Source organism: Anarhichas minor, unplaced genomic scaffold, assembly GCF_050575085.1.
Source record: "Anarhichas minor isolate MPS153535 unplaced genomic scaffold, ASM5057508v1 ptg000011l, whole genome shotgun sequence".
Taxonomy (NCBI): Eukaryota; Metazoa; Chordata; class Actinopteri; order Perciformes; family Anarhichadidae; genus Anarhichas; species Anarhichas minor.
The window spans coordinates 8539711-8561968 of NW_027466457.1; the positions used below are offsets into that span (position 1 = coordinate 8539711).

General features: G+C 39.3%; 2 protein-coding genes across 4 annotated transcripts; both read left to right on the forward strand.

Moving 5' to 3' along the window:
- Nucleotides 1–3659: 3659 nt before the first annotated feature.
- On the forward strand, nt 3660–8121 carry saal1 (serum amyloid A-like 1). 3 transcript variants are annotated; one of them, XM_076089223.1, is made up of 14 exons: nt 3660–3796; nt 3911–4110; nt 4321–4422; nt 4621–4704; nt 4813–4892; nt 4985–5044; nt 5160–5275; nt 5603–5780; nt 5860–5942; nt 6098–6283; nt 6856–7013; nt 7116–7208; nt 7611–7678; nt 7776–8121. In XM_076089223.1, exons 1-13 carry the CDS (start codon nt 3793–3795, stop codon nt 7653–7655), a joined length of 1389 nt encoding a protein of 462 aa, XP_075945338.1. In that variant the 5' UTR covers nt 3660–3792; the 3' UTR covers nt 7656–7678; nt 7776–8121. The 3 variants fall into 3 exon arrangements, with proteins under 3 accessions (XP_075945338.1, XP_075945337.1, XP_075945335.1); XM_076089222.1 differs by having other exon boundaries at nt 7611–8121; XM_076089220.1 differs by lacking the exon at nt 7611–7678.
- Nucleotides 8122–15512: 7391 nt separating this feature from the next.
- tph1a (tryptophan hydroxylase 1 (tryptophan 5-monooxygenase) a) lies at nt 15513–20808 on the forward strand. Its single transcript, XM_076089228.1, has 11 exons — nt 15513–15602; nt 17644–17778; nt 18452–18635; nt 18727–18827; nt 18922–18989; nt 19071–19267; nt 19382–19517; nt 19608–19734; nt 19837–19932; nt 20394–20527; nt 20634–20808. The coding sequence occupies exons 1-11, from the start codon at nt 15513–15515 to the stop codon at nt 20806–20808; spliced, it is 1443 nt and encodes a 480-aa protein (XP_075945343.1).
- The last annotated feature ends 1450 nt before the right edge of the window (nt 20809–22258 follow it).

A 22258-nucleotide genomic window follows, 5' to 3' on the forward strand; every position in this document is an offset into this window, starting at 1 on the left:
GATCATGATATGATTCTCTATACCCCTTTGTTAAATAATTAATGCAATCTTTATTAACAGAGCCTGAGAGAACATTTATGTATTGTTTTGGTTGTATGGTTTTATTAAATTTTGAAATAAATTCTAGTTTTAATTTAAGCAAGATTGATAGTTTTTCTATGAGCTAAAACTCACTCTAAAGTTTGATCAATATGACTTTTCCCACAGACTTTTCTAACAAGATTAGTATGCTGTCTCCAACTGTTTGGGGAAGGAAAGGTTCTGTTCTCAGGAAATATGCAAAGACAACACATTGTGTGAGGTGTGACAACACACAGTAGCCACACGATGTCTGAAACAATCTTTATCAGTTAGTCTACTTCTCAGAATCATCCTCAAGAAACATTGAAGCAGGTGTTTAATAAAAACTCTGGGGCATGTCAGATTCTGTAATGTTGCAGGGAAGAAAAAACCATGATGTCCTCGACAAATATTAATAACATGTTGTAAGAGGTGAGGTATTACAGCTCTACTGACAGACTTAGCCTTAACACTACTGGGCACCGGCTTCTGAAGATTGCTTTCAAAACAGTTTCATAAGAAAGGAAATGCATTCAATTTGTAAGGTTTCAAGAATACACACAATGTAATCTTTGAGAACTGAATAAACTTGATTTATTAATTAAGCTTGATTACAAGGTAGCGGTGTGCAGCTCTCCCTTATAAGATGATCCAATATGTAAGGTCCTTCAGCCCTTTAATGCCTCCTGGCATGTAGGGCAGCAACACAAGTCTTCCACTCCCGTCGAATATATAAGGTGCTCTTCTAATAATCATAATCTTTGCTTTGTAAAACCATGAAATACGTTCATGCTGTTTTAGATTTTTATTTTTTACTATGTTGTGACAAGATGCTATAATGTTAACCTGGTATTACTACAGAATTCTGCAGAATTCTGATATTAGTTTCAGATGAAGGGAGTGTTCAAATTTAACAAAACAATTTATTCATTGATTCATTGATGAATGCTTTCTGGAGCTGTTGTAAAATGAACACGATTTGATTTGATATTGAACATTGGTCATCAGAGATATTAGGGTGAAGCTGAATTGTAAGCCATTCATTTGTATATTTCTGAATATATTACAGGACACAATGAGATGTCCAAAGAGATGAATTATTCTTTTTTCACCAAATGTTTTTTTGAAACCTAAACTTTCAGAAGAAGTCTGTGACATTTCAACTTTTGTAAAAGGAAAAGTGTCATTTGAATATGAAAAGGACAATAGCTGTAGGGCAATGTCAACCAACAATGTCCTATATTTACCTTCCCCAAGGAGGTTATGCGTACATGGGCCGAGGAAAAACCCGTTCATTTTGGAGCGGATCCAAATCACAGGGCGGAGGTGGATAAACAAATTAGTTGTTCACGTTCATTAACTTTGCCAGATAGGATATGACCTAAATAGAGGTCTGCACCTTCTAGTTACACTTTTAAATGTTTGTTTTAATTATCTAAATTGCATCTGAGTCATAAATAACAGGATATGCAGCTGACTGTCCTACTACATCCTTGATTACAGTCAATCAAACTTGACATTTCAAAGGTGCAAACTTTCCAACTGTCTGACAAACACGTAACAGTAAGTTAGTGTTGGGACAGTACATTTGTTCACATCATTTAAAAGTTGGAAACTCCTTTAGAGACAATATTACTCCACAACAGATTATGATTACTCAGCAACAGATGTTTGCACAGATTACTCAGAACTTTAGTAATACTTCAAGCTGGAGGGTTGATCTTTTACTTCTCATGCACATTCAGCCTCATCACAACTGTTTACGCATGTGGCATTTGTCTTATATTTTTCTTGGAAACAAACAGTTATTAGTAAAGTTATATCATATGTTCTCAATTACCTTTTCAGTAGAAGCTTATCCAAGTGCAAACAGGGCTTTGGACCACTCCCACAAGGAGACAGCTGCATGATGAGTAAAGTGTATTATTCCTGTCTGACATACTGTGTTGATTCAGGGAGGACAAATTATCTCAAGGCAGTTTTGATTAGAGGTGGGACACCATTCGACATGTTGCCATCCGTGACATAAAACTATTTAACATTCAACACTGTCATCATTTCTCGTAAAACAAACTGACACATGACAGTGTTTCTGAATACACAACCGGATTTAAGATGAGGGATATCAGGAATGTAAACAAAAGGTGGTCAAATACAGTAATTTGCTGCACTATTCTTTACACATTCAATTACATTTTGTAATAAATTCTAGTTTTAATTTAAGCAAGATTGATAGTTTTTCTATGGGCTAAAACTCACTCTAGTTTGATCAATATGACTTTTCCCACAGACTTTTCTAACAGGATTAGTATGCTGTCTCCAACTGTTTGGAGAAGGAAAGGTTCTGTTCTCAGGGAATATGCAAAGACAACACATTGTGTGAGGTGTGACAACACACAGTAATTACACAATGTCTACATCCTTGTGAGAAGGTTTGGTTGAAAAAACATTGGTGCATTATTAGTTGCACAATCATCAAAAATAGCCTTTTGGCTAACTCTGGCGCATTTGCAGAAATGTTTTTGTTAATGTGCACTGTCCCGTATGAAATAAAGCAATAAAATCAAAAAATAAATGATGCTAATACTATTGTCAAGGGATGCAACTAACAATTATTTTCATTATGATATTTTGGTACACGTTTTTAGCGTTAACACAAACATGGTAAATTAATCACTACAACTTCTGCCAGATTATTTGGAGGTTTATGGTGCCCCTAATTTCTTTACCGCTAACATTCTCCATTCACCTCACCTCTGGAGGTGACAGTTGACATCTCAAAGACAGATGTCTCCACACCTGAGGTCTTTGCACTGGCTTCCTGTCAAACAAAGAATTGACTTTAAAATCCTGCTGTTGGTTTATAAAGCACTGAATGGTTTAGGGCCAAAATACATCTCTGATCTGCTGCTACCTTATGAACCATCCCGACCCCTTAGGTCGTCTGGGACCGGTCTACTCTGTTCCCAGAGTCAGAACTAAACATGGAGAAGCAGCGTTCAGTTTTTCTGCTCCACATATTTGGAACAAAGTCCCAGAAATCTGCAGGTCTGCTGAGACCATCAGCTCCTTTAAATCAAGATTGAAGACTTTTCTGTTTGCTGCTGCCTTTAATTGAAACAGATTCAATTAATATATTAATCAATTTCCCGCATTTCTGCATTTTACTACTGTATTTTATTTCTTACACTGTTTTTTAATGTTTTAATGACTGTTTTTATTGTTTCAATGAATGTTCTTAATTGTTTTTAAATCTCCTTTTCTTTTGCCTTATGTTTTGATGCTTTTAATGGTTTTATGTGAAGCACTGTGTGTGTGTGTGTGTGTGCGTGCGTGCGTGCGTGCGTGTGTGTGTGTGTGTGTGTGTGAATCGGTAGGACACACAGACAGTAATCGTGGCCCTGGATTATGGCTCGTAAAAAAGATAAATATAGCCTACAACGGATGCTCCATCCTTTTCACAGGTACACCTGCTGAACCTATTTCCCTGTCATCCCCGCTACGCACTGCAGGTGGCAGTATTCATTTTAACTTGAGGTGATCTACCACAGGAAGAAGATTGCGCAGAGTGTACACAATTCGCGCATGCGCATCCAGGTACTTGTTCTAAATGGAGGCTGTTTGAAATGTCGTCTGGAAGCTCTGCCGTGACATGCTTTGTTTTCAGCAAAGTACAGTGAAGTATTGCGTTTGATATTCACCAGTGAGTTACGTTTCCAGAGAGCGGTCACTATGGGTGAGTTGACTGTTTGAGTATGAAAGCTAAACAGCAGCAAAAGAGGAATTTGCATTGATGCTAAAACGAGCTTTACTCCGTGTGCCACTATTTTGTCCCCCCCCCCCCCCCCAGACTGTAGAGGTGATGGTGCTGAAGAAGTGGAGAATGAGAGATCCTCATCTCCAACTGAAATACAGAGTCCTGCAATGGACCGGAACCCATCACCGCCCCCAGAAGCAGGCGATGCAAAGAGCGGCGGAGATCTGGACGCCATTGGAGACACCGTTTACAGCAAGCACTGGCTTTTCAGCACCCTGACTCGTCTCATCCATGTTGGTTGGCTGTTATCACTCATGTCACATTTGCAATTAATGTTTCAATCACATGTGTACTGGAGATCAGGTGGTGACAACTGAATTTGATGTGCAATTATTTTTCTTGACTTGACAATCGCCTTTCTGATCAGCCAAGATTAGATTAGAGACCTCAAATCAAGTCAGTGGTGATTAAACATCTAGTCATGTGTTGGTCATGTGTTCCAGATGGTCACTGAGCATTCGGAGGTGAACTCTGAAGGTGTTATGCAGCTCCCCGATGATGATGAGGAAGACCTGTGCAGAGTCTGGGACATGGCCATGGATAAGGTCTTTATTTGTGTGCAATCGGCTTTACATTCTTTGACCGGTCGGGGTTTTATTTACCCCCCTGTGTCTTCTGTCGGTATCCCTTTAATGTTGCAGCGGGTATAGGTGGGCTCATTTTAACTACTTTATACACTGCTTGGAGGCTTAATCTACAGTAACGCATCATCTAATGAGTGTTTATTCACCACCTGTGTGCAGGATGTGGCTGGTTTTCTGCAGGAGTTCAAAGCTACGGATATCCTTCTCGGGGTGATAGCCAAATCTCGTTGTCCACGTCTCACAGTGAGTGAAATTATTTTCCGGTTCATACATTCTGTGTCAAAATATATCTATCTATATTATGTATTTCATTTTTGATTATATATTTGTTTGTTTTTTTTGCTTCTCTAGGAAATTTGTGTGGGAATCCTTGGAAACATTGCTTGCTTTCCTGACACTTGTCTGGCTCTGAGCCAAAATGAAGACTTGGGGTGGGCAAAAGTCATCATCTGTCATTTTTGTAATAGATTTTGGTCACTGTTGTGTTTTGTTTTCATTAATGCAACTCCCTGCGTGTCCACAGCGCTGTGCTGTTGCTTCTGCTTGGAGATACAGATCCTCCAACCCTTCTGGAAACGAGCAGGTTTGCATTTGCTATTCTGCAGACGTGAGAGAGAGAGAGAGAGAGAGAGAGAGAGAGAGAGAGAGAGAGAGAGAGTGACTGACTGACTGAGAGTCTTTTGTGATGATGTTTGCAGATTGCTGCTGACCTGCGTCTCTCAGAAAGACGTCTGTTCCCTGTGGCTTCAGCGAATACGACAGCAGACGTCTGTGCGCTACAACCTGTTATTCATCATGTGCAGTTCTACCAACAGTACCATGCTTTTACTCAAAACTTTTGAATAAGCTGATAACGTGTTACTTGTGTAGAAAAAGGAAACCTCTGTTTGACATACCAAGATGACTTACATTAAGTCAAAGTCCCTGTAAGCTGTTTATCTTAGAGGCTCCCTGTGTGGAGGTTTTGACAAGGGACATGCATTCAGCACATTTGTTGGAGCTCAAGGCGACACTCTGTTGACTAATGCTGAATGTAAACGTACCTGTGGCTTGTTCACAACAAGAAAAGCACCTTTAACTACTTTACTGTTGTCTGCTTTCTGAAATGGTTCTAATAAGTAATACCCTGTGTGTTTTACAGCTGACCTGCTTGAGAAGGTTGGAGAGCTGCTTGACAAACTGTTTGACCTCGACGAAGAGCTGATGAAGAGTTGGATCACAGCTCAACAAAGTGAGGAAGAGGAGGAGGAGGAAGAGGACGACGGCCAAAGCCGTCTGGATGTGGCCTCATGTCTTCTCGAGGCAGCCAAGCAGCTCAGGTAAATATATGGTGCTTATGATGTTGATGATTTACTTATTTGATGCTCAGTATTCAACAGTATCAAAGTGCTCTCGCAGATCAGAGAGTCCGAACGGCTTAGAGGTTTACCTTCACGCCCTCCAGCTCCTCACCACCATAGATGAGGGCATTCAGACTTTAGGTGAGAGCGACCAACACTACAAATGTTGAGTTCAGCGACTAGCACATCATTTCAGAAGTTAAAGGTGGCCACCATAGTTCTTGGCTCAGTAAAATTACACAGAAGATTGAAGGAACCTCTCAACAGACGACGCGTTGTTCATTTGTGCCTTCCAGCTGCCCCTGATGGACCCGGCAAAGCAGTGTGGGACTTTGTCTGCGACGTTGTGTGTGAGGACCTCTGCCAGCCAACTGATCTTCCCGTTGTCCTGCAAGAGCAGAAGAGCATTTTGGTGCAGGCCTTTGCTGTGCTGCAGGCTCTTTATAGGTGCCAGGATCAGTGGTGCAGCAGAAGCGACACAAGTACGTTTTGTAACAGAGTGACATCAGCCCGGAGATGTGCCTTTTTGAATGCATGTCGCACAGTGAATGTTGATTTGGTGTTGACTGTAGACAGGCCCCGCCCACAGAAATGGCTGGGCCCCTTGAAAAGGTCCAGTGTAATGGGACCTCCCCAAAATCTGTTTCATTCATATCAACACATGAGCATGCTCTCCCTCTCCAACTCAACACATGCATGGAAACTGAGAGAGAGACTTACTCAGGCTTAGCATGGCAAGGACATTCACTCCAACCTCAGCTAACAGGTCACGTGACCGAAGGTTAGCTTCGTACAAAAAAAAGACTTCATTTTCAGGAGAGGGGTTTTCATTATGAAACAGGCTACGCTTTACTAAAGCAACAATACATCCAATGCTTACTCTTTGTTGTTTTAATAAGTAGATGCAATTTTCTGATATACTAGTCATTTTCTAAGCTCATGACTGGGGCCAATCAAAGCATTTAAAATTTTGCATTAAACAGGGAAAAATCAGATAGAAATATAATGACGATATCAGTGTTTTGTGCAAATACATTGTGTCTGTTGACTCCAGGTCTTCCCCTCATTGGAACTGTTTTGCGAGTGCTTCAGTACCACAGTGAGGACAAAGATGAGGGTCCCAGCAAAGAAGGCACAAAAGATGAACAGCTACAGACTCTCGCAGAGATCACAGCTGAGTTTCTAGCTGACATCTGCATTCAAATTCCCACGGTAATAATACCAAAGTAACTGTTTGCTAACTGTCCTGTTGGATCAGATTGTTTCACTGAGATTCTTAAATTAAATCCTTCTTCTTCTTCTTCTTCTTCGTAGGCCACCGTGTCAGATTTGGTGAAGAACGGTTACCTCACAGAGAAGACGGCTCTCACCGCTGCGGGCAGTTTACTTCCCAACTTTAAGACTTCAGTAAGTGCTTTCTCCAACATGGTTCAGGTTTTAATCAGATATGTATCACACTCGCGTATGGAGCAACTACAATCATCCCGTCTGCTTTTTACTTTCATTGGTTATTGTACAATCCTAACTGTTCCCACAGAAGTGTCAGAAAAACATAGTTTAAACCTGTTAATCTAGTATAAAATAATACATTACCGTTTTATGTTATTACTGTTGATGTGATTAGTTGAAAAAAGTAAATCAACAGGAAATGTTATATTCTACGATAAGTCCTGTATTAGGTACAAATATCAGATGGTTGGTTGAAGCTTCTTTGAGTTCTATGTATTTAAAATATCAAACATGTTATAGACTCATTAACAAATAGATTAATTGATTCAAGTTAATTACACCTTGAATTTTCTCTAATAGCCTAATCCTGTGCCAACTGCTGCCCGTGGTGCCATTGTTTCATAAAAGGGTTTAGGATTTATCATCAGGTAAAGACGCGTGATGGACTGCCGGCTGCCATCGACCAGCAGCTCCAGTGGAAAATAAACATTATGTTTCCACCCCGCCCTTCTTCCTCTTGTACAGTTTCAGCACCTGCAGTCCATGTTGTCAGAGACAGATCCCCAAATGGCAGACATGGTGAGGAAACGGTTTCCTGTCTGAGGCTCGCAGCATATCAGTGTTCAGCACTCATGCAGACTCTCATCACTGCTTTTTATAGCAGCCTCTATTTCCCCTCCAAAGGTCCTGCTTCAAGTTGTATTTTTGGATTTCCATTGGAAAGTCTAAACGAGGGTGTCGCACCGTCACGAGTGACGGACAGAGTGACTGTTTATTCGAGCCACACTCGATTGTGTTTCTGTTTAAAGTGTTTTATTCTGTGTATCCTATTTTTGTATTAAACAATTTACAGTTTTTTGATAAAAACAAATCTTTCTTTCTCGTTTGTGATTAGTTGCTCTTACTAAAGTGCTCACTGACAAAAAGCATTTTTGGTATTTAAGTTTTCTTTTTAAAGAAAGGGTTGGTACAAAACAGCTAGACACCTTTTATATCATTTCTGGGAAATGAAATGTTAAATAAATTAAAATAAGTAGCACCTACAGAAATGAGTTTTAGTCCACAATAAAATAAAAAAACATCTCAGGAATCTTTGGCTTTGCCTGAAATACAAACAAACAAAAACAACTCCATTGATCTCTACATAGGCCCATAAAAGGCCGCAGCAGGAAGTCCCTTCTTCCAAAATACCTTTTAATCTACTGAGCAACGAGTCGGATACAATCTCTTCTATTGCATCTATACCCAGCCTTTAACTTAAGTTTAAGCTGTTGTCCAATAACTCAACATAATTCTGCAGACTGTAGTCATATCTCACTGAACATGTACATTTTGATATAGTTAGTATTTGAGATCTGTCTCCTAATTAATGAAATATAAGTCAGAGGGATTGTTGAAACAGTGATCCAGCATTTCCATGACTTTGATGCAGAATGTTCTCACTAATGCACATTCCCATATAAAATGTAGTCTTCCTGGTGTATGATAATATCTAAACTTACTAATCATTCTGTTTTGGCACTAAGATCATCAAAGTCCACGTTTTGGTCGAAGGCCACAACTGGGTATCCAAAGATCATTTACATGTAACTTTTTATTTATTCAAAGACATGAAACACTGATAAAAATATTGTACATTTTATCATAAAATACTTATAGAATAATTGTATACTATGTATTTATATATTTTTGATAATTAGCTTTCTTCTGTCCTTATCAATGTCTCCGTCAGAAACACACCATATGTCAATGCGGTTAATGCTTTCATCATTTAATGCATCCATCACAATGAATATTATTATTTGTTCCTATTTTTTGTATGATACAAATGTACATCTCTATGTCAGATGAAACTCCATTGACTGTGTATTGAGTCACCTTTCCAAGCATATGAGTAATGGTACCAATGCTGATGACAACATCAAGTGTTTACCAGAGGGTGACAGTCACTCGGTAACGACAATAAAATTAGATGAAAGGCTCGAGCCTGGCAACAACGATCTCATTTGGTTTCCAAATGCACCATTTCGCCCACTCATGGAGAAGAGCAGGACAACCTGCATGCTTACGAAGGCTCTGTGAATATAGCAGCTTTTTAATTAAAGCTTGGATTGATATGTAGAACACTCTTTCTAATGGAAATCCCGAGATGGTCAGAGCGCATGAGAGAGATCACCCTATGGGGGAAAAAACAACGTCTCTTTTTAATCCTTCTATCTCTGGACACGATGTGAACCTTGACTAGACTTGTGATGCACATAGTAAGGCCAGTGCTTTGATCTGAGAGTCATGTCCTGTTTGTGCTGTAAATGGTTAGAATGATGTAGATGTAATCATGCTTGGCCTTTCAAGATTGCTTGTGGCCAGTGACTTGCACTTTGTTGGGTGCTCTGTCTTCAGGCCGCTCTGCCAGGCGTGTTATGTCACAGAGATCAGGTTGAAGCCCAGATGTTTCCTGCTGCCCTGCCACACTTCATTGTCAGTCTGCCAGTCTTCACTGCGGCTTGATATGATCTGACTCCATGCACACGGGGTCGGTGCTCTATACACTTCAAAAGGCGCTGAGGCATGTCACGCCTGTGTGACGCTGATGCTGGATGTCAGCTACTTCTTTTTCTGTTTACCTCCGCCCACACAACTCACTGTTCTGTTAGATGACCTGACATTTTGCCATTATGTGACATGCCTTCTATTTTTGTCTCACATTTGTGTGAAAATTCATATTTGGCACACAAATGTCCTTCTGTAACTTGGAAATAATATTACATAAATTGTCACATGACATACCCATGAATTGGATAAATGTATAATAATTTGAACATTCGTCGAGGGATTTGGAGGTAAATAAACAACAAAGAAGAAAAAAATCCTGGAAAGCCTTAACCTTTGATAAATTAAAAAGCAGTAAAAGTAATTGAACTGGAAGTCAGTCTGTCATTCAACATGAGCAGAATGTTTTCTCACGTATTCTTGTATCATGCCCCGAGACGGGGACTGACCTTCAAATTCATGTATAATTTTGTCATGGCTGGATCATCTAAATGAAGCCCTCTTGAGTGTGTAAAATGGCCCCAACACTGATGTAGTACCTGTTGCTGGGCGAGCAGGAGGGATAATGAAGGGATGAAGAATGCGTGTGCAGTGTCACGTTTGCTTTGATTCCAAGGCCCGGCCCATTCACAACCACCTGGACAAGACATGTTAATAAAGACGCATGATGCTCTTGGGTGCAATCAAAGCCCCCTTCAGCTCATTTCCTGCAGTTCTCCGGGCTTTCTATCTCTTGTCAACAGAATCACAATGAAACTTTCCCCTTCGTGAACCCTCAAAATCAAAAGACACTGACGTCTCCTGCTCGCAAAAAGTGATGTGGTGACGTTGGTGTTTGCGTTTGCCTGAACTACCTGTTCTACTTCTTCAACCGCCTTATCTGTCACGACGTTGTAATGATAAACTGGACAGCGAGGATGCTATGCAGTGTACAATCTTTGTCAATGGCTGTGAAACATTTTTTCTCACATTGTGACCATAGCAATCTCATGTATGCCCGAGGTCGAAAGGTTGTTTATCACCAAATATCATAAAACATCCTGAAATCAATAAAAGGGTTGATTAAAAACTTGAATACTCTTCTTGAATTATTGTTCATACACAAATAAAGAAAAGGTGCAATAAAGACTACTTAACTAATTATACTATTAAGTGTGAAAGATGAATGAATGTGATCATATTTTTAAGTGAATGTATGTTTATGTCTGCATTGAAGGCCGTAAACTGCTTCCTTCAATGTGTAAGAGATTTTTAACAAAACTGCGTGACTTTTGATAAAAACTAATAAAATTATACTGCATTATTAATAAAAAAATGTTTGCTTTTCATAAAGATTATTATAATATTTTCTTAAATTGAGTTTTCAATTGCTTGTATTGAGGAAATCATGTGGTGATAAGATATAAATGCACTAGAATAATATACCGCTTGAATGATCCCCTAACAACCTAATCATAATCAAAAGACCAGATTAACTTTAAAGACTTTCAGTGCCCTTTTTTGAATCTCTATAAATTCTTTTTCATTACTTATCAGGTTCCTATTTTAAATGTGGCAGGTGTTTATGGCCGCAGCTCTATCCTGTCCTGTCCTTGTGTACCGTTGACGCCTGTCACCAAGTGGCATATGCTGTTGTTTGTTCTGCAATGACAGAATTGAAGCTAATTAAAGAGACGTATAGTGTTGCCACAGGAAGTGTACGTAAGCAGACCATTCACTGCTCTGATTAGTTAGTTGATCAAACAAGGTTCAGGATCAGGTGAAAGGCTGTACCTCTATTGATAAAGTGTTGTTAGAAGACCTTGAATTCCCTGGAAATTCAAATAACACCAGTTTGGAATGGAAAGGGAGACAACGTCCCACTCAAGTAGAACCACTGAGACTTTTCTTCAGTAGAAATAAAATGTGTTTAAACATTTTTTTTAAATTACTATCATAGATTAATTTGTGCATTAATGTTACAATATGTTAACTGTAAAAATAGAGTGTGAATGTCATTCATTACTTCAGCCCTTGGTTTCTAAACTAATGGGGCTTCACACAGACAACACAAGTAATAGTGTAGCATTATGTATCTCCCAAATGCCCAGTGAGATGCACTGCAGTTTTAATACATCCTAATGCTCATGTTGGGCAGTTTATTAGTACCAGGGGTGAGATTAGCCAGAGAGATCTCTTGCAGCTTGATGCTCAGACACTGTGAGTAAATCCCTCTGATTGAAGTGAACATAACTGGGACATACTGGCAGACACGGTGATGCCCTCACACGCTCGGACATGTCTTACACGCAGCATCTACAAAAACCTACAGAGTGATTAGAAATACGAGCTTGTGCAATGTTTTAAAAATAGAAAAATAAAACGTGCTAGGAATTAATAATTGTAACTTATTCCTGTTCCTCCAGTTTGGATGCCTGGTCAGCCTGGCAGCCATTCAACAGCCTTTCCAAGACTGGTTTTCCTAATTGACTGCAATAGATCATGTGAGCCTCAGCTACACTCAGGAGGAGCAGGAAAGCTCCTCCTGACTATAACTGAGTTCAGCTAAAGAGAAATAACTATAAAGTTTACAGTACATGCACATGTATTTTAATAAATGTACAAATAAAAGTGTTTTAAAGAACAGATTTACATACTGCCTAACCTTAAATCTTTTTGCAAAGTATGTTTTGCTCAATTTATAGAATAAAATATTAAAGTATATCTCTGCTATAGTATAGACGGACAACTGGTGTTTAGAATATAAAAAAAAAAGTTTAATAATGGCTGAGTTCAGTCTTATAACATCCTTGAAGCTAATTATTCGGAGAACATTATCCACATAAGGTCAGGCCAGGAGAGCGAACCACAATGAGCCATTATATGCATGTTGCACACTCTGACCCCTGTCAAGGTACTCGGTGGCTTGAAGCATTTCAAAGCTTACCCTCTGAAAAGCGGAGCAGACACGTAATGAGCCATATCACATTATCAATAAGAGTTTAAACTGTTTAAACATACCTTTATATAATAAAAAGCTAGTATCATAGTGAGTGTGCTGCAGAAAATATCAGTTAGCAGATCAAATGCATGATTTGTAAACCTGTGTGCCTCTGACTCCGACATGAAATGAAGTAGATCTGATCCAGGAGCTGTCAAGACACAAGGAGATCAAAGACATGGCCAGAGCATGTGCAGCATAAAAGAGCTGTCTGTGAAAATGTGTTTATGAATGGATTTGGATGTGCTTGCTGTTGCTATGTAGAAGCTTAATGAAAGGAACCATTCATTACTGAATCATGAACAATATCATGGCCATACCATTCAGTTGGCTTTGTATAATAAAGATGTTGTACTACACTGAAGTTCACTGCTATTGTAGTTTTCGTTAGATGCTGTTACCAACGCTGCCAAAGAAAGAGCAAATCCCCTTAGATCTGTCAGTTCGGTAGTCTTAATCAAAAGGCTTTTCTATCATCTTAATAGTCAATAATTCTACTGTTTTATACCATTTTAAGTTTCTTTTTGTAATAATAATAATGATAAAATATGTGCTTTATAATTAAAGGTGTATTATCATTATCATTTGGGCTGCAATTAAGAATTACTTTCAAAAAAAGCGAAAAATCTTCACATTTGAGAAATTAAAACCAGAGAATGTCTGGACTTTTTACTTGAGTTTAAATGATTAATTGCTAATCAAAATAATTGCCAATTGATTCGATTTCAATGGTCTAATCAATTAATGGACTAATAGTTTCATAATTAGTATGATGCCAACAGAAACCAGCCTATTGAGATGTCTTTGGTTTGCTGTGTTGCTAAATGTGACTAACACTGCTCCTTATTCTTAGCAGAGGTCAAATGGAGAAAATGTTTCAGCTGACCTTTCAACTGTACAAATTATACATTGTTCCTTTGTTGTGTTTTGTAGCTCAGGCCGTGTATATTTTGTTTGAAGCAGACATGTTTGCCTTCTGTAGGTGGAGGTGATAAAGAACAGTCAGGTAAACATGTTCACTCATGTGTTGGTAATGTTAAAGGGGGTTACCTTAATGAGCAATGCATTCTGGTACATGTAGTTACTGTAAGACTGATGTTTATGTTGTTATGAATGGTGCCTGCCAGGTGTGTTTAAATGGCCTAGACCAGTGTTTCCCAAACTTTTTTTCTAGTGATCCACTTTTTCAAAATCGCAAACCAGCGCAACCAAATTCACAATAGGCCTTATCTATAAATCGTGAGAAGAGGGTCATGAATTTTCATGACCATTTTTACTGCCAATTCTGCATCTCTTTAAATTATCTGGAATAGGTAAACCAGCCATTTCAAAGACATACTGTATACGTTTGAAAAATCACAACTTAGTTCTAAATGTGATAAAGATGTTCATTTCCGCTCACCAGTTAAACAAACAGAATGTATGCTCGCCTTTTATATTAGATTCAATGTTGTAAGTATAGGCTACAATTATCAGAACAATACGAGCATTGAAGCTCTCTCATGTGGCTGAAAGGTACTGTAGATATAAATGTTGAATTAAAGAATAAGAAATGAAATCTCCTGCGACCCACCTGAGGGTCCGGACCCAGTGTTACCGACCACCAAAACAGACTGGATGGCCACATAATAAGTTAACAGCACTTCACTATTCTGAAACATGGCTGCATTATGAAAGCTCGGCCTGCAGCTCTAACACAACATCTGAGAGCAGATCTGGATTCAGTTTCAGAGAGGAGGAAGTTCCCTTCACTGCCTCCTTTGTTGTGTAAAGCATCTGTCGATGTCACGAGGGACACGGACCAGGACCACCTGAGACAAACAGCATGAGTATCAGCCACATGTATCACTGCACTATAGAGCCATGTGGAGCTAAAGGTACTGGCTGACAGACAAAGACATCTCACCTCTCCTACTTGTGAGGTGACTGAAGCTTAGAGAGAACAGTGGTGTTATCTGTTTAAAGTAATGAGGCCTCTTAAGTTCAGTGCTCCCTCATCTTGATTCTGCTTACAGAGACCTCCGAAGTTTTTCCCACCGATCGTCTTGATCTTATTAAAAGGCTCATGGTGTTAAAGCAGGAAAACATGCAGGTTCTTTGTGTTGTGCGCACAAGAACCTAGAGGCTTAGTGCAGAGGATTTTGAAAAGGAGGGCTAGGCTTGAATCCTCTTAAACCTTGACATCTTCTTAGTGGTGGTCTTAGGTGTCAACAAACAGGGAGAATTAACTGCGTATGTCAACATGACGAGCAAATGTGTTCAGTGTCACTATGATGGCACATTTATCCATATTTGGTTCTAGTTTGTAAATGCCTGCAGGTGAGTCTAACATAACTAAATATAAAGATAAATCCTGCTTTTTATTATATTTGAATGAGGACTGCTGTGCTTTTTATCAAACACATTGAATTATCCAATGAAAAAAACTGTTCAATCTGGTGTTTTATTCTTTCAGTAAAATCAGGATTTATGAGTCATCTGATTGGAGCTGTTTCAGGCATTTACTTGAAATAAAAGATAGTCCCTTTCCCTATAATGACGTGAGCCGTGGCTCTCTTTTTCCATTTGCTGCTCAGAGTGAGATTATTGCCCCCTCCTCTTGCTCCCCACAGTTAAATAGCAAAGCGCGCTGCTTATCGGGGTAGACAGCCCACTTTACATAGCGGGGTTTATTTAGATCATTCAGCTGTAAGCAGTACATACAAAGGCAGATCATCTAGCAGCTCTTTAACATGTACTCAAACAAAAACGAAGGACCACGTCGAGGAAGATCTTTTGACTCCATGAACATTGGCCTTGAAGAAAAACTGCTGAACAATGAGGTAAGACCTGATTTGTCCGTTTGCTTGCAAGACTACTTTTTTTAATCGGCCCGGTTTGTCTTAATAAATAAGCCTTCACTTTGTCCTCAGCGCAGATTAATTTAAGCCGTTTTGTTGTAGTGTAATTTGCGTCGGTTAACAGGGTTAAAGAGAGATACCTCCACATTTCATAATTTGTCATAAGAGTCTCATTATTGCTCAGTCTGTACATCATTCACTGATTTTCACAGTAAAAGACAGAAGAGATTAAAGATAAACCGATCAGCCTGCAATGTGCTGTGGTGTCTCCATTGCGCACACGGAAAAGGGAGACTGACAGGAGACATTTGCTAAAGCGATGTTGAAAGAAGTAATTTCTAAAAAATAAATTGCCCTAATAGCTGGCCTACATACATGTATTCTATTTTGTAATATTCGTTAGATGCTTGCCTCTTTCAATGTTGCAACAATTAATCAACGACGAATTGTTCTCTAAGCTGTGACCAACCGTCTGTAGCTTCATCAGGCAATCCGATTGTGTCTGTGACCTTCACCTGTAAGCTTGTATACATCTGAAACACAGCTGCTCTTTATGAATTTCGGGACTTTTCTGAAAAACAGTAATGCTGCTCGAATTTATTGAGAGAACTAAATATTTTGTCTCACAAAAATGTGTTAAATGGAGCAGCAACCAAAAGACAATTTAGAATAATCACATGAACTGTTATATGTATATTAAAACAAATTCAAAGCGGTGTCTAAGTTACATGTATACATTTTGACATCAAGGAAGGGGAAATGAGTATTTGAGGATGAACTCGCGTGTGCGTAAAACCATCGAACCTGCGCGCTGCAGTGATTAAACGCTGCCTAATGTCTGGTGAGATCTCAACGCAGGGAGCTGATAGGCTTCCCGCTGTCTAAATGACATTGCAGTAAGGCGATTCTTTGAGACAGAGACGTGTTCATCTTCGTTAAACCGAGACGCAAAGAGTTGCCCGTGCGTCCTGATCCAGTCTCCATACGAACGCTTTCAGGGTTGCTAACCACAAGGGTCCACCGAAAAGTGGTCTGCCGTGCTGTCTACACAATGCTCCTAGGGCGGAATATGGTAGGCAGCAACTTAATTCCTCTCCCACAATCAGTTTAATCCATAAAACTGTAATATAATATTTCGAAAGTGTTATTTGTAGTTACACGATTGGAATAAAATATAGTGTCTGAATCAGATGTATCCTACGACTAAAGTCAACGAGAAAAAGTTGCATCCAATCAAAAGAGATTAGCTTTTCTGTGCCACTGGTGTGTTACAGTCCTGCTTCTAAAATCTCATGCAGGATTAGATGAATTTTCCGCATGTGCAGCGCGCACAGCCATGCGTCAACGTGAGAGCGCTGTTCAAGGTGCTGAAACACACGAGAGGAGTTGGTCCATGAGGTCACTAATCTCAGCCCTGTCTCTATGTAACTAAGGCATTACTGTTAGCTGTTTCATCAGCATGAATGTAAAGAAACTACCCATGTTTCTTTTTCAGGGGGACAGAAATATTCTGCAGCATTTATCTGTGACTCTGACCCTACTACTTGTTAAGGGTACGCATGTTTAGTATAAGATGTTCTTTGGGATGGCTACAGACACTTTAAGGGATTAGAAGTTGTGCATTCACGTCATTACCTGCCCTGAGTTAGGGTTCAGTCACGGGGGAAATCCATTGTGTGCCATTGCCTCAAGTTAACCAAACTAGGTACCAGTGCATTGTTCTTTAATTGTAACATTGAACGTTACTAGCAGCACAGAATATGCTAATAAAGTGCTGATTTCACACTACTGTTGATGCTGGTGCCACATTTCTAATAGGAGTTCTCTGTTTGCAATTAGTTCTTTACTTTTAGGGGCTAACACTAACTAAAAAAAGGGGAATTTCCATTCATTTTAGATGATATAAAATAATCACATATACATACACGCATGACCATCAGAGGAGAGCCACTATTGCTTGTTGAATGAGGAGGATTTATTACGGTTACACAAATGAAAATCTGTGTTTCATTACTGTTTTCAGATAAACAAATCAACGTTCACAAAAATTGAAGAAAACACTGAAAAGAAGAATACATCAGAGAAAGGGAGAGCAACCATCATCTTTTCCCTCAAGAATGAAGTGGGAGGACTAGTTAAGGCGCTCAAACTCTTTCAGGTATGGACAACGTTTTTATAATCATGGTTCTTGTTCCTATCAATGTGTTTATTTGGAATACAGTGTCTTCAATATACAACATTGTTGGAAAAACTAAAGACTGTTCTGTGTCTCCATGATCTCTGTGCCCTCGTGTGAAACTTTGTGTGAACCTCTTTTCACACAAACTTTCCCAGCTGTGTTTTTGATTAGGTATCACAGCTATCTTTCTTAAATGAGTATTTCAGCCGGTTGTCTTCGGCTACTTGTGACCTGGCGTCAAAGAGGAGATAATAAATCTGTTGAGCATGTCAGTATTTACGTAGGCTGATTTGCAACCATGACGTCTTCCGATTATTATTAATAATATTATATAATTATCAAAGAAACGGGTCCAAACAACGTCCAGACTTTATGCAAATCATTCTGTTCCAACGCACTTGTGTGTTATCCTCAGTATATATATCAGAGACTCAGAGACAGACCTTTGAGCAGCAACTTGATGCATAACCTGTTTGTTTCAACTCTATTCCTTCTTGCAATGTCCTGTTTAATGATTTTTACAGCCAGTGTCGGGTAATATTTCTCTAACAAACATGTTCATACCATATTTATGTCATCCGTATGATATATATGTCTATTAGTACTTGTTTACCGTTGATAACTTAACCATGATTCTCCATGTTTTTTGCAGGAAAACCATGTCAACCTTGTACACATAGAGTCAAGAAAATCCAAACGCCGCAACTCTGAGTTTGAAATTTTTGTGGACTGCGACAGCAACCACGAACAACTGAATGAAATAATCCAGCTGCTGAGAAAGCATGTGAACGTGATGGATATGGAGCCTCCAGATAACTCCTGCCTAGATGAGGAAGGTAAATGAAATCCTGCAGGTACTTTATTAGAAATATATTAACTATATTTGACCGTATGATCAAAAAACAACTAATTTCTCTCTCTCCTCAGATATGTATAATGTACCGTGGTTCCCAAAGAAGATTTCAGACTTGGACAAGTGTGCCAACCGTGTCCTGATGTACGGCTCTGAGTTGGATGCTGATCACCCGGTATGTAATCACAATTCAGATAACTTGTTGACTTAAAAAATGTAAACTCATCAATTGAATGTTTCTCATTTCCTTCTATGTTCCTCTCCATCAGGGTTTCAAGGACAACGTCTACCGCAAAAGGCGAAAGTACTTTGCTGATCTCGCCATGGCCTACAAACAGTGAGTGCTTTTCACTGGTTCTTTTGGAGATTTGTGCTGTTTTTACTTGATATTCATAGAATTAAATCTCTCTTGCTGCAGTGGGGATCTCATTCCTCGTATTGAGTTCACAGAGGAAGAAGTGAAGACTTGGGGAGTTGTGTACAGGGAGCTGAACAAGTTGTACCCCACCCACGCCTGCCGGGAATACTTGAAGAACCTGCCACTGCTGTCCAAATACTGTGAATTTCGGGAGGACAACATCCCTCAGCTGGAAGATGTGTCCCGCTTCCTCAGGGGTAGGTTTTTAAATTTTTGCTCCAAATACAAAATTGGAAATGTAATTTATATAAATATCTTCAGCTTAGTAAATGTACTCACTCACTCATCTGCCTTTTCAAATGTCTTATCAGAACGCACTGGATTCACCATCAGACCTGTGGCTGGTTATCTGTCCCCTCGTGACTTCCTCGCTGGTTTGGCCTTCCGGGTTTTCCATTGTACCCAGTATGTGCGGCACAGCTCCGACCCCTTATACACCCCAGAGCCGTGAGTGATATGCAGTACTATATTTAGAAAAGGGACGTATATTCATATAAAGCTATGGGTCCTGATATTTGGTTATCTTTCATAATCAAGGGACACATGCCATGAGTTGCTGGGTCACGTCCCACTGCTAGCAGAGCCCAGCTTTGCCCAGTTTTCTCAGGAGATCGGTCTTGCTTCACTTGGGGCCTCAGATGACTCAGTTCAGAAACTTGCCACAGTGAGTGACGCTGATCAAATCAAATTCAATTTCATATTCTCAACTTTTGAATCTAGAGTCATTTTCTTAATTGTTTGTGTTTTATGGACTCTTATGTTACAGTGCTATTTCTTTACGGTGGAGTTTGGCCTATGCAAGCAAGAGGGGCAGCTGCGAGCATATGGAGCAGGACTGCTGTCGTCTATCAGTGAGCTTAAGGTAAAACATTTGGACCATACTGTGGACATGTCAACAGTCTTCCTCCTGATATTTTCCAATTGTATTAATCATAAATGTACTTATCATATGGAAAAGTGCCAGCTGTATATTACCTATACACCATCCTTCTAACCAGCCAAACCCAGAATTATATTCAAAAAATGGAGAAGTCATTATACAAGTTTGGCTATTCGAACATTTTAATCCTAAAGTGTCTCTTAGAATTTCGTCATTATAGATACTTGATAACAGACTACATTCTTTCTCTAATAGAACCACTCTTTCATTTGGAACAGCTAAATACAGACTGATTTGCGTTTAATCAAATGACCCAAATGTGTGCTAGTGTTTACATGCAATGGTTACAACATCTGAACTATGTTTCTCTATTACAGCACGATCATCTGAACTATGTTTCTCTATTACAGCACGATCATCTGAACTATGTTTCTCTATTACAGCATGCTCTATCTGGCAAGGCAAGGATAATGCCTTTTGACCCCAAAGTCACATCCAAACAAGAATGCATCATCACAACATTTCAGGATGTCTACTTTGTGTCAGACAGCTTTGAGGAGGCCAAAGTCAAGATGAGGTGAACTCAAATATTTAACATGATATATGCATAAAGATATGAGTAGATGAAAACTATCTAAATATCCAGTACACATAATTCAATAATGATATTATGTTCATTTCAGGGAGTTTGCCAAGACCATCAAGCGTCCCTTCACAGTCCGATACAACCCTTACACCCAGAGTGTGGATGTGCTGAAAGACACTCCCAGCATCAACAGCGTGGTGGAGGAGCTTCGGCACGAGCTTGACATTGTCGGCGACGCCCTCAGCCGGCTGAACAAGCAGCTGGGTATCTGACTGCCCACGTTCCAGCTGAAGTTATCCACCTACGGTCCATCAACGCTCACTGTGTCACCCCCAAGCACCGCTGTAGAGATACTGCTTGTGTATCGCCCTTCGTCAGTACAATGAATGTGCACTTCTTTTGTTAAAACGCTCCATAGTCCCCACTACAAGGTGTATTGCTTAGACAATTTACAGAGGCGCATTTTATGTTTAGCCACTGATATCCGTAAGTTGCACAAACCCAGAGGAGCTGTTGAGCCCGAGTCACTGTTTTGCTTTAGTTGTCTTTGGCCCGGTCGGCTTCTTAATTGCAAACAGTCAACGTGCTTTCATGGTACTTTGTTACCTTTTTTTAAAAATCCCCAGCTGTTACAAACACAGATGTGGTTTCTCCATCCTATAGTTACCTTTGCTCTTGTATATTATCATGTAAAATGTTTTGAAATTTAATTTAATTCTTCTTCACATTTAATCTTAGAATCAATTCAGCGATATGTATAAAATGTACCTTGTTTGTATTCTTTCGGTGTATGTATCATGTTCCCTTTTGTGTGTTGAGGGTAATTGTAAAAGTGAAAATTGGTGTTATAAGAATGTTTCCTTGACATTGCCCACCCTGACCTATTTTATTTTACAGTGATGATTTTGAATATCTCCTCTTGGAAGTGAAAATAATTGTAGTGCTCCTGAAATCAAAACGTTATTTTTCTACTGTAAAGAAATATACACACTATGACTAGGCTATGTATGAAAACAATAATAAAAAAATAAAATGTATTCTGTCTTCACAGTGTGTCAAACAGTTTGTTACCTGTAGACTTAGTTACATATTGATGTCCTTGTTTGGTTATGGATACTAGATGCTGATGATGATCATGGAGAAGCAGAACGACGACAGCGAGCACCCTGAAAGTGATGACGATATAGTTATGTTCAGGCTGGAGTTTGTGTATCTAAGAATAATTATCCCTTTGACCCAAGGACCATGTAAAAATCCGTTCTGAATGACACTAACTGAAATGTTTTGGTGTCTTGGACACTGAATGAGTGACTGGTTCTATATGTTTGTTAAGTTTTAATTTGGGATACATAACATCCCAAATAGAAAATCTCCACCTCCATGTCCATGTTATCACTTAAGTATTTCTGTCCATCTAAAAAGGAGAAACCTGATCCAATTAAGACATTAAAACAAGTAATGTTAAATATGTTACTAATACAACTTTATTTAATTCGACACCCAGTTGCCAGTTTATAGGTTACTGTTACACTTTGTTCAAACAAATGCAATCTAAATAACATAAAAGTGCTCTAAGAAGAGTTAGAGAGGTGTTAATTCAACATCATGGTCATTTGAGAGGCTGTTTGTGGTGTTGTTAAACTGTGCTGAGAGGTGTTCCTAATATTTTTGTCAAAGCTATATCACTCTTCAATGTCGATACCTAAACAGCCTGCTGCTGCA

What these genes read in the sequence shown, in the direction of transcription:
- saal1 (XM_076089220.1), top strand. An exon ending in AGCCAAAATGAAGACTTGGG is followed by an intron (nt 4,893 to 4,984) that starts GTGGGCAAAAGT and finishes GCGTGTCCACAG; the next exon opens with CGCTGTGCTGTTGCTTCTGC. An exon ending in TGAGGGCATTCAGACTTTAG is followed by an intron (nt 5,943 to 6,097) that starts GTGAGAGCGACC and finishes TGTGCCTTCCAG; the next exon opens with CTGCCCCTGATGGACCCGGC.
- tph1a (XM_076089228.1), top strand. Translation starts at nt 15,513, where the DNA reads ATGTACTCAAACAAAAACGAAGGACCACGTCGAGGAAGATCTTTTGAC. An exon ending in CTCGCCATGGCCTACAAACA is followed by an intron (nt 18,990 to 19,070) that starts GTGAGTGCTTTT and finishes CTCTTGCTGCAG; the next exon opens with TGGGGATCTCATTCCTCGTA. An exon ending in CCCTTATACACCCCAGAGCC is followed by an intron (nt 19,518 to 19,607) that starts GTGAGTGATATG and finishes TTCATAATCAAG; the next exon opens with GGACACATGCCATGAGTTGC.